Source organism: Delphinapterus leucas, chromosome 18, assembly GCF_059928025.1.
Source record: "Delphinapterus leucas isolate spDelLeu-1000000601 "Yukka" chromosome 18, BTC_Dleu_Yukka2, whole genome shotgun sequence".
NCBI classification, from domain to species: domain Eukaryota; kingdom Metazoa; phylum Chordata; class Mammalia; order Artiodactyla; family Monodontidae; genus Delphinapterus; species Delphinapterus leucas.
In genome coordinates, this window is record NC_143146.1 from 14,665,671 (window position 1) to 14,678,137 (window position 12,467).

The following is a 12,467-nucleotide window of genomic DNA, read 5'->3' on the forward strand; positions in this document are numbered from 1 at the left end:
AAGGTTTGTCAATTTTGTTTATCTTTTCAAAAAATCAACTCTTAGTTTTTTTAATCTTTTCTATTGTCTTCAGTATCCTGTATTTCATTTATTTCTGCTCTAACCTTTATCATTTCCTTCCTTCTGCTAACTTGGGACTTAGTTTGTTCTTTTTTTCTGGTTCTTTGAGGTATAATGTTAGGTTGCTTATTTGAGATCTTTCTTTGTTCTTCATGTAGGCGTTTATAGCTATAAACTTTCCTTTTAGAGCTGCTTTTAATGCATCCCATAAGTTTCGGTATGTTGTATTTGTGAATTTCAATTTTTCCTTCTGTTACTGTTTTCTAGTTTCATAACATTGTGGTCAGAAAAAATACTTGATATAAAGTCAGTCTTCCTGAATTTGTTAATACTTGTTTTATGACCTAATATATGATCTATCCTGGAGAATATTCTGTATGTACTTGAGATGGATGTGTATTCTACTGTTATTGGGTAGGATGTTCTGCATATCTCTTTTAGGTCCATTTTGTCTATAGTATTGTTCAACTCCTGTGTTTCCTTATTGATTTTCTGTCTGGATGACCCATTGTTGAGAGTGGGTTATTAAAGTTGCCCTACTATTATTGTATTGTTGTTTATTTCTCTTTCTCATTCTGTTGGTATTTGCTTTATATATTTTAGGTGCTCCAATGCTTCATGCATATATATTTACAGTTGTTATAGTTTCTTGATGAATTGACCTCTTTATCATTATGTAATGACCTTTTTTTGTCATTTGAGAGCTTCCTTTTTTTTTTTTTTTTTTTTTTGTGGTACGCAGGCCTCTCACTGTTGTGGCCTCTCCCGTTGTGGAGCACAGGCTCCGGACGCGCAGGCTCAGCGGCCATGGCTCACGGGCCAAGCCGCTCTGTGGCATGTGGGATCTTCCCGGACCCGGGCACGAACCCATGTCCCCTGCATCGGCAGGCGGACTCTCAACCACTGCGCCACCAGGGAACCCCTTCCTTTTTTAATGTAGGTGCTTACAGTTATAAATTTCCCTCTGAGCACTGATTTGTCTGCTTCCCTTTTTTGGTACGTTGTGCTTTAATTTTCATTCATCCTAAAGTATTTTTGAATTTCCCTAGTGAGGTTTTCTTTGACCCATTGACTGTTTAAGAGTATATTGTTTCATTTTCACACATTTGTGAATTTTCCAGTTTTCCTTTTGTTAGTGATTTCTGGCCTCATTCTGTTGTGGTTGGAGGAGATAATTTGCATGATATCAACCTTTTAAAATTGAACATCATTTTAAGGCCTAACATATAGTCTATCCTGGTGAATCTTCCATGTGCATTTAACAAGAATGTATATTCTGCTGTTGTTGGGTGCAGTGTTCTGTATGTTTGTTAGGTGGAGTTTATTTGTAGTGTAGTTCAGGTCCCCAATTAGGAGAAAAAAAAAAAAAAACAGCAGCAGGTCATCCAGAAATCAAAGGCTGATCGGACCAGACCTTGAATTTAGCTTATATAAAAATGTATTTGTGTTTATTAAGGGTGAGATGGGGCCACGCTACCCAAATTGGTATGGTATCAAGAAAAGTTCTTCTCAATAGACTTTTAAAGTATGTTTACATTTTACATATGATTGCATGCCTACTCTACAAGTTCACAGATCATAGAACTTTTGAGACTTTGGGCCTCTGTATTTGTCCTTTAAGGAATATAAGGACAAAAGGATGCTGTGTGCTGCCTTTGGTTTAGAAAAATCATTGTGCACAGACCTGCCATTATGTGCAGTGTTTTTGCAACCAAAACAAACAAACAGAAGAAGCCTAACTGAAATTTGCAAGTCTAGCTGACCCATTTGAAGTGAAACTATGTCCATTTATTTACATTTCTGCATACTTGCTTCGTACCAGAGCTTTGAAAGCCATGTATTAAATCAATTTCAGGAATATGAAATGCAGAAAACAAAAGAGGAAGAATTTCTGAAGTTATTTGATAGATGGAAAGAAGAAGAAAAGGAGAAACTAGCTGATGAAATGGAAAAAGTCAAGGAAATGTTTATGAAGGAGTTTAAAGAACTAACTTCTAAGAATTCAGCGTTAGAATACGTAAGTATTGGGAGTTCCCTGGTGGTCCAGTGCTTAGGACTCTGAGCTTCCAGTGCTGGGGGCACAGGTTTGATCACTGGTTGGGGAACTAAGATCCCACAAGCCACGTGGCTCCACCTGAAAATACCCACAAAAAACGTTGAGAATATGTTAGTATTAAACCTCGGAGTCTTCATAGCAATGTTAGAGTTGTGGCCTTGAGAGGTGGCATTAGAGTGGCAATGTGGCCCGCGGATCCAGAAGTTCCTTTGTTGTGCCGTGGCCCAGACACCGCTCCTCCCTGAGAGTCTTGGGAGCTCAAGGCATAAGGAAGAGACAGCAAGTCAGAAGAGTCGTTTCCTTGAGAGTGGGAGCTTTGACCCCAAACCCCAGTGCAGAACACTTGGTACATTTTAGATGGATCAGAGAAGAAGGTCCCTCTTTCTTAGCTGGTTAGGTTTAGATAGCCCAAAACAGTAACTCCCTCCCTGAGTTTTAGAGCTTTCCAAAGGAACTTTCCAGAAAGACTGACAGAGATTGCCAATGTGGGAGAAGGAAGCTGACCCAGAAAGTCAGAGGGAGAGCCTTTGCCAGGCCCCTTCCTCACCCCAGGCCTAGCAGGTTTGAGTGAGCTGGATGTCGCTAAATGCAACCTCCACTTCCCTGTGGGAGCAGCCGTGGTCACAGTGAAGCAAAGGAGGCAAGGGAAGAGTCTGGAGCTCCCTCTAGGGGACAACATGTTTATAAACTAAAATAGAGGGATAGTTTTGGAATACTGCTAAGATCCTTCTCTAAAACGTCCTGAACCCTCTCACAGGGATGGGCAAACTATGACCTGTGACCCAGACCTGACAAACCACCTGATTTTGTATGGCTCTCAAGCTAAGAGAGCTTTTTACACTTTTAAGTGGTTGAAAAAAGTCAAAAGAAGAAATATTTCACGACACGTGAAAATTATATGAAGTTTACCTTTCAGTGTCCACAAGTGAAGGTTTTTTGGAACACAGCCATACTCTTTCCTCCACACTTTGTCTATGGAGCTTTTGTGCTGGAGCCATGGAGTTGAGAGGTTATGACCAAGATCTTACGTGTCTCCCAAAGTCAAATACTATCTGGCTCTTTACAGAAAATGTTTGCCAGCCGCTGTCATATCTTTACAAAGCAAATGTGGCACGAGGTTAACAACTGGTGAAGGGGAAATGGGTGTTCATTATACTCTTCTTTCAACTTTTTCATAAGTTGTAATTTGCAAATAAAAAGTTGAGGGGAAATTAACTTGGGACGGCTCGTTGTGTCTCTTCTATAGGGCTTTCTTCAGTCAACTCCCTGTTGGTTCAACTATCCCCTATCACCTCGCTTGGTTCTAAGCATCAGAACCTGTGGGCAGTAGTAATTCTTTTACCACCCCTACTCCAGGGGCTTCTCCCGAACTCAGACCCTTGGCATCTTCTCCAAGTGGGATATCGTATTACCCACAGTAGTGGATTCTGATAGTAACCAATTTAAGACTGGCTTTTTATGTCTTCTCCATCAAGGCCACACTTTTTTTTCCTTGTGATGAAGCTGCCAGTATGGCTGTTTTGCCTGAGATTCCCTCCATGGTTATCCCTGCCCCCAGGATCATTGTAGAATTGGACTTTTCCCTACCTAGGACTTTTTTACCATTCATATAGATATTTCTTTTTTTCAATAAATACATTTATTTATTTATTTCTAGTTGCGGCGGGCGGGGGCTACTCTTCGTTGTGGTGCTCGGGCTTCTCATTGCGGTGGCTTCTCTTGTTGCAGAGCACGGGCTCTAGGCGCGCGGGCTTCAGTAGTTGTGGCTCGCAGGCTCTAGAGCGCAGGCTCAGTAGTTGTGGCGCACAGGCTTAGTTGCTCTGCGGCATGTGGGATCTTCCCAGACCAGGGCTCGAACCCGTGTCCCCTGCATTGGCAGGCAGATTCTTAACCACTGTAACACTAGAGAAGCCCCACATATTTTCTTCAAACAGCTTTTTTGAGATGTTTACATATCATACAATTCACCTACTTAGACTGTACAGTTCAGTGGTTTTTACTATGTTCACAGAGTTATGCAACCATCATCACAGTCATTTTAGAACATTTCATCACCCAAAGAAGAAGCCTTGTACCCATTGGCACTCCCTCCCACCCCTGGCAACCACAGATCTACTTTCTGTCTCTATGCATCTGCCTGTTCTGGACATTTCATATAAATTAAATCATATAAAATGTGATCTTTTGTGAGTGGCTTCTTTTCACTTAGTGTAATGTTTTCAAGATTCATCCACATTGTAGTATGTATCAATATATTTTTTTAATTGCCGAATGATATTTCATTGTATGGATACACCATATTTTATTGATCCATTATTCGATGGACATTTGGGTTGTTTGCCCACTTTGGCTATAGAGCGTTTTAAAAATTATTATTAATAATAGACTTTATTTTTTGGAATAGTTTTAGGTTTACTGAGCAAATAGTACAGAAAGCTCCATATAAATACCCCTCTCCTAACCTTGTACACAGTTTTCCACATTACTAACGTCTTAAATTAGTATCATACATTTGTTACAATTAATGAGCCAACACTGGTACATTAGTCTTAACTAAAGTCCATACTTCATTCAGATTTCTTTTGCTTTTACCTAACATCCTTTTTCTGCTCCAGGGTCCTATCCAGGATACCTAAGTACATTTAGTTGTCTTGTTTCTCTAGGCTCAGGCTTGTTTTTGATGACCTTGACAGTTTCAAGGTGTACTTTTCAGGTATATTGTAGGATGCCCGTCTGTTGGAATTTACCTGATATTCTTCTCATGGTTAGACAGGGTTTATGGGTTTTGGGGAAGAAGTCCTCAGAGATAAAGTACAATTTTCATCACGTCATTTCAAGGGTACATACCGTCTACATGGTTTATGACTGTTGGTGTTGACCTTGATCACCTGGCTGAGGTAGTATTTGTCAGGTTTCTCCCCACCCCACTGCCCCCCATTCCATACTGTGCTCTTTGGAAGGAAGTCACCTTGTGCAGCCCAGACTTAAGCAGTAGGGGACAATGTTCCCCCATCCTTTTGTTTTTGAAGTTAACATATTACCTTCTGAGGGTATTTACTGCCAGTAAGTTTGGGAATAACCTACAAGCAAAGGGTAACATTAAAACCTTATGTCCCTAGTGGTCCCTGGAAGATGCTGGCCTCCTCACTAAGTCATCCTGAGAATCAGCTGCACCCAGTTCCTCTGTTTCTGGCACTGTTGCCTGCCCATTAAAGTTTTAAAGATCGATTATCTAAGATTAGAAAGTTTAGGTTTTCCTTTCCCTTTCTCTCCCAGTGCACGTTCTTTTGTTGGAGGTAATGAAACAGGAAAACCACTGGGAATGAGAAGCAGGAGAAGCACGGTGAACGTCCAGGAGGATAGTCAGGTGCTCCCCAATTTTGTTCTCTGTGTCAGTCGTATAAAAGTGTGAACATCTGTACCAGTGATTCTGAATTTTATTTTATAGCAATTGTCAGAAATCCAGAAGTCCAATATGCAGATCAAGTGTAACATAGGCACATTAAAAGATGCACATGAGCTTAAAGAAGAACGTCCTCAGCATCCCCAGGATTTCCAAAATGTGATGCAACTTCTTGACAGTCAGGTATGTAAAAGTGGGTGACTACTTCAGTAGAGGCCTGATCTTTCTCGGTGAGGTAATTTACAGTAAGCACCATCTACAAAAAAGTGCCTCTTTCAGTGACGATGAAGGTGACTAATTCTTTTTTCCTTATCTCCTAACACATGTGTAATTCAGAATAGGTGTTCATTCGATACTTACTGATTGACTAATAGATGTGGATACAGAACAGTTGGCAAAGTTGTTTAGTTTTTCCTTGACTAATATCTATTTGAATTGGTTCATATTACCTTAGTAGTTATTTTTCATGTTTCAGATGTAGACCCACTTTCAAAAGGCATAGAAAGGCATATTGAAGCCCTGACATTTTAGAGCTTAAATATATGGCCGCCTTGGCAAACTGGTGGTCTTTTACACTTATCAAATAAATTACAGTCATTTGGAAGTGAATCTCAGTAATCAGTACAGCCTTCGTCCTGGCTGTTTTGGTCACACTGATTTAGGGGAACTTTTTTTTTTTTTTAGCCAGGAAACATAGAGATTAAAGCTTATGAATTCAGGATTTTTTCAGAAAGCAATATTATGTCATTTTAAAAGGTAAATGTGTTTTTGAACATGGACTACTGCCACTGCTTCTTGTCTTGCCTCTCTCCCCTCAATCTACCTTTCGTGTTATAGCCAGGGTGATCATGTCACCATCCTGTCTAAAATCCTTCAGTGGCTCCCCATCTTTCACAGAACAAAGTCTAGGACCCTTAACCAGCATTCAGAGTCCCTGGGCATCTGGCCCTGCCATCTCCCACCATTCTTGCCTTTACCCTGACGCCCCAGTAGCCCCAAAGAGCTCCTGGTTCCCGGGACGAGGCAATCTGATTTTGCTTTTTCAGCTTTCTTTGTTATGCACCTTCCAGTTTTCAGGCCCTGACACTTATTCAGCTGGGATGGCATCTCTTCTGGAGAGTCCTCCAGGAGTTCTGGGTTATTGCACTGCCACAGTCCTCCAAGCTGGACCTGATCACGTGCACATTATGTGGGAATCCTCCATTGTATGTCCACTGTTCTTCCGGGCAGGGCAAGCAGGGCCTGTCTCTTAGTTCTGTCCCAGCCTGCCAGCGGCTGCCCAGCGAGGTGCCTGGTATGTGGTAGGGGACCAGGAATTGGGTCCTGAACTGAACTGTTGGCATTTGCTCCCAGCAGGCTGCTGTCTCACTAGTTGAAGGACCCAGTTATGAAATCCTCAGGTCCCACCTAAATTTCTTTTGTCTCCTTCCTGTGAGCTCTATCAGTTCAGAACCTATGGACCCAGAAACCTTGATGTTTCCTTTTAGCTTCTGAGGTTAACAAGCTAGCACCTGTTTTTTTAAATTAAGTTTTATTGGAACACAGCCGTACTATTATGGACCGTTTCTGTCTGTTCATTTACATATTACTTATGGCTTTTCTCCTACTTCTAGTAGTAGTGACTGAGTCATCTGGCCCCCAGAGTCTAATATATTTTCTGTTAGCCCCTTAACAGAAAATGTTTGCTGAACCTTGCCTCAGAGTATAAGATTAAAACCAAGTGCAAGTGTGTTTAAACATTTTTGACTGTATTTATTTACTTTTTTAAATGCCTGCTAAAATTTTACCAAATAGATGGTTGGGTTTCATAGGTACTCACTAAAAAGGAAGCTTCTGTTTTGAGTAGATGTGATTGTTACAGTTACACTAAATTACTCTTGTTTTACTAATTTTGTAGGAAAGCAAATGGACAGCTCGAGTTCAGGCTCTTCATCAAGAACACAAGAAAGAGAAGAGCCGGGTAAGATTAAGAAACCAACGACCTATAAAAAGTGGGTCTTTCTGAAAAGAATATTTGCTTTTCTCTATAATAAAGGAAATATTTATCCACTTAAGACATTTGTGGAGAAATATATAACAAAAATTAAAATTACTCATCATTCCAATACCATAGATAACCAGTGTTACTGCTTTGTTATAATTTCTTTCAGTCTTTTTCCTATGCTGTAAATGTTGCGTTTCTATAAGTATAGAAACCCATGCATATAATATGTCTCACAGATTTTGAATTTTGCTTTATATCTATAACTTTATACATTTTTCATTTAATATATCATAAACAGTTTCCTATGTTTTAAAATATTATTCAAAAGCATGATTTTTTTAATGGCTCCATGATGATCTTATGGCTGTATCATCAGTTATTTAATCATTTCTCCATTGTTGAATACATGTTTCTAATTTTTAAACATTACAGAGTGGCAGTCTAAATAAGTTTTGAATACAGGCATACCTTATTTTATTGCACTTTACAGATAATTGCGTTTTTTACAAATTGAAGGTTTGTGGCAACCCTGCATTGTCAGATGATGCATTTTTTAGCAATAAAGTTTTTTTTTTTAATTTTTATTTATTTTATTTTTGGCTGTGTTGGATCTTTGTTGCTGTGCGTGGGCTTTTCTCTGGTTGCGGTGAGCGGGGGCTACTCTTTGTTGCGGTGTGCAGGCTTCTCATTGCGGTGGCTTCTCTTGTTGAGCACCGGCTCTAGGCACATGGGCTTCAGTAGTTGTGGCACACGGGCTCAGTAGTTGTGGCTCGCGGGCTCTAGAGTGTAGGCTCAGTAGTTGTGGTGCGTGGGCTTAGTTGCTCCGTGACATGTGGGATCTTCCCGGACCAGGGCTCAAACCCGTGTCCCCTGCATTGGCAGGTGGATTCTTAACTACTGAGCCACCAGGGAAGCCTGCAATAAAGTATTTTAAATTAAGACATATACATTGTTTATTTTAAGACATAACGCTATTGCACACTTAATAGACCACAGTGTAGTGTAACCATAACTTTTGTATGCACTAGGAAACCAAAAAATTCACGTGATTCGCTTTACTGCTGTGATCTGGAACTGAACACACAGTATCTCTGAGGTCTGCCTATAAAAAGAAGGATTGTTCACATTAAAGTCATTTTAATGAAAACAAAAGTGAATTGTAACACCTATTCCTTTTCCGCTGAGTACATCAGAAATTTAAGTGTTAAAATGCTTTTTACAGGGCTTCCCTGGTGGCGCAGTGGTTGAGAGTCCGCCTGCCGATGCAGGGGACACGGGTTCGTGCCCCGGTTTGGGAAGATCCCACATGCCGCGGAGCGGCTGGGCCCGTGAGCCATGGCCGCTGAGCCTGCGCTTCCGGAGCCTGTGCTCCGCTACGGGAGAGGCTACAACAGTGAGAGGCCCGCGTACCACAAAAAAAAAAAAAAAAAAATGCTTTTACAATAGTGTAAAAAATGTAAAGTAGATTTATTTGAGATTTTAAGACAGGAAAACATCTGTTGATTTTTTCACTTTAAACTGTATGTGTTTTGTAGCCCACTTTGTATCCCCTTTTGGGCAAACAACCTAGACTGGGTGGCTTATAAACAACAGAAATGTATTTCTCATAGTTCTGGTGCTCCAGGAATTAGACAGAGAGCTTGTTAAAGGGGAGTAGTGTCTGGGCTGTGTGTAGATATAACGCCCATGTTTCTTTCTCTAGTCTAAGCCACCCTTCTGAGCTCCGGACGAAGTAGCCAGCTCTGTACTTGACATCTCCACTGCTTCTTACATGTAACATGTCTAAAGTGAAGTTCTTAGATTTGTTCCCAGAGGTGACTTGCTTTTGGCTGATGGCACCCTAGTCCACTCAGATGCATTCCCTCAGCCCCCAGTTCCAGGCTATTGGCAGGTCCTGCCGAGTATCTCATATCCATGTTCTTCTGGACATTTCTGTTGCTTCCATCCTCTGCTGAGCTCCCACCATTTCCAAGAGGGCCCAGTAACTGGCTTCCCAGTTCCAACCTTTTGCTCGTGTAATCTGCTCTCTGCGGAGCAGCCGAAATAATCTGGCTGTCGGCCACCACTGTGGCCTCATCCTGAACCTCTCTCTGAACCGACTCTTTTTAGCTACGGTGGCCTTCTGGTAATTTGTAGAACATGTGGCCTTTTTCTCCTTTTACACATGGTTTTCGCTGCTGGGAGGTCCTTCCACTTTTTTTTTTTTTTTAATTTAATTTTTTTTGAATTGAATTTAATTTTTTTTTTATACAGCAGATTCTTATTAGTCATCAATTTTATACACATCAGTGTATACATGTCAGTCCCAATCGCCCAGTTCATCCCACCACCACCCCCACCACCCCACCGCCACTTTCCCCACTTGGTGTCCATACGTTTATTCTCTACATCTGTGTCTCAGTTTCTGCCCTGCAAACCAGTTCATCTGTACCATTTTTCTAGACGCCACATATATGCATTAATATATGATATTTCTTTTTCTCTTTCTGACTTACTTCAATCTGTATGACAGTCTCTAGGTCCATCCACATCTCTACAAATGACCCAGTTTCGTTCCTGTTTATGGCTGAGTAATATTCCCTTGTATATATGTACCATATCTTCTTTATCCTTTCATCTGTTGATGGGCATTTAGGTTGCTTCCATGACCTGGCTATTGTAAATAGTGCTGCAATGAACATTGGGGTGCATGTGTCTTTTTGAAGTATGGTTTTCTCAGGGTATATGCCCAGTGGTGGGATTGCTGGATCACATGGTAAATCTATTTTTAGTTTTTTAAGGAACCTCCATACTGTTTCCACTTGTTCTTTATGTGGCTGTCTCCTTCCCCTCTGATTTGGTTTTCTCTGCTGTGTAGCAAATTACCACAGATTTATTATCTCACAGTTTCCATGGGATAGGAGTCCAGGCACGGCTTGGCTGGGTTGTCTGCTCGGGGTCTCACAAGCTGCTTTCAAGGTGTCAGCTGCGCTGTGGTCTCATCTGGGGCTCCGGGGCCCCTCCCAAGCCCGTTCAGGTGATTGGTGATGTGCAGTTCCTTACGGTTAGCCGTGGGAGTGAGACCCCCGGCTCTGCCGTTCACAGGCTGGCTGTGACGTCTTCAAGGCCAGTAGGAGAGCATCTCTCCTGCCTTCATTCTCCTCCTTCAAGAGACCTGACGTCACCCCGAGACCACTCCATCCAGGGAGGTGGTCCCCCCCCCCCGTTATTATCCTCAGCGCTTCACAAGTGTAGCTCTCAACACTGTTTTAAATAGTTTGTTTACTTGTTTATTGTCTGTCTCTTCAACCAGATCACTAGCCCTGTGAGGGAAGGGCTCTGTTTACTCCTCCGTTGTATTCTCAGCATCCGATAACGTGTCTAAAATGTGGTTGGTGCTTATTAAATATTTGCTGAACGAATGCAGAAGGTCGATAGGTGGCCAACAAGGGGATCACACAGCCTTTTTGTGTGTGGATGGGGAGATGCTGACTGTACAGTTCAGAAGAACAGGGTGGAAAGAGCTGTGTGTCGGTGTGACGTGATATTTGAAGCAGGTCCTCTTAACCTCAGGGCCTGCTCGTCTGCCTCGCTGCCTTACTCACCTTTCATGCTTTAGGCACTTAGCCAGGTGAGGAGGGGAATGGCCAGTGACAACTTAGAGGAGTTGCTTTTCTGTAAGAACGTTGAATCTTTCCTTCGAGATGCTCTAAGGCAGTAGTTCCTAACCAGGGGCATCCTTCAGAAAGACCCGAGGCTCTTCCAAAATACAGGTGTCCAGCTCTCCCCACTGAAGGCCTGATTCAGTAGGTAAGTCTGGGACATGCAGGGTTTGGAAACAACAGTAAGAACACCAGCAAACCCCCGACGACTGTGCTTTGGATCCATGGTTTGAACCACGGCTCTTACGGTTTGAAGTTCTATTTTTATTCTTCAGGGTGTTCTTAGAGCATTGGGGTTTAGGGACAGAATTCAGGCTTCCTTATTAATAGGGGGTGATTTTAGTCCTCGTTCCTTTAAGCCTCTTGTGGGAATGTAAGTCGCCTTCTGGCTGGAATACAGTGTACAGTATAAGTTGTAGAGGTTTACACTTGGCCACTGTGGGTGGTGGTAGAGAGGAAGACCGACTGCCAGTGGTTTGGAGGAAGGAGAGGCCTGACCTGCTTGTGAGTGAGGCGCCTCACCCCACGTGCTGGGAGCGTGGAGTTTTTGTGCCACCGCCAGGCTACGCTGCTCCCTTGTCTGTTGGTTTTGCTTGTTCAAAAGCTGCTTGCTTCTTCCTTCATTTCTCTTAAACCCTAACAGACAGGCAGGTTCAATAAGGTTTAGTAATCTGTGCCTGAGACCAAACTATTAATTATTCCACATGATTGGTGCCTCCTGTTCCTACAATGCACATATTGTATTTCTCTGTTTAAGGGAAGTTGTGTTTGCCAACTTTTTATTGCTTTACCTAGATTCTTGGCAGTCTTTTTTTGGTTTTGTTTTTAAATAACATTGGTAGGAGTTCAAAGGGAACCACAGATAAATGATGGCATGCCCTTTTCCACCCAACAGAAGACTCTTAGAGCTTGGGAGGTTGTAGAATGGTCACGCAGTGGAAGGAGAGGAGGATGGAGTAATGTGGCTGGTAGAGAAAAAGTGCAAAACTTGAAATGGTAGAAGGTCACAAGAAATGAGCTCCAGGGTCACAGGCCTTTTGAAATAGTTTCTGGCTATCTCTTTCTTAGACTATCACATTTTCTGGTCAATTCTCAATTCCAGTATCAAAATGATGCCATCCCTTAGTTTTTCTTTTGTACCCTTTCTGCTTGCGCCCTGCAGTGAGTCCCCATATTGCTGATTCTCAGCCTCCACCCAGAGCCCTGTACGTTTTTATTGGCTTTTCCTTCTGTTTTCCAACTCCAGATTTCCCAAACTGCTTTTGGGGGTACTCTTCCAGTAGTCTGTAGAATTGTGGGAAAGATTCCTGACAGTGTCCTCCT

At 42.1% G+C, this 12,467-nt stretch overlaps 1 protein-coding gene across 1 annotated transcript in view; it reads left to right on the top strand.

Annotated features, from left to right (window-relative positions):
- The window catches only part of DZIP1 (DAZ interacting zinc finger protein 1), an 82,871-nt gene that overhangs the window by 40,110 nt on the left and 30,294 nt on the right, over positions 1 to 12,467 (top strand). The window contains exons 9-11 of the mRNA XM_089899812.1: positions 1,916 to 2,077; positions 5,565 to 5,702; positions 7,417 to 7,479. Of these exons, the coding sequence (XP_089755938.1) occupies positions 1,916 to 2,077; positions 5,565 to 5,702; positions 7,417 to 7,479 (363 nt within the window). The remainder of the gene's footprint in view (positions 1 to 1,915; positions 2,078 to 5,564; positions 5,703 to 7,416; positions 7,480 to 12,467) is intronic.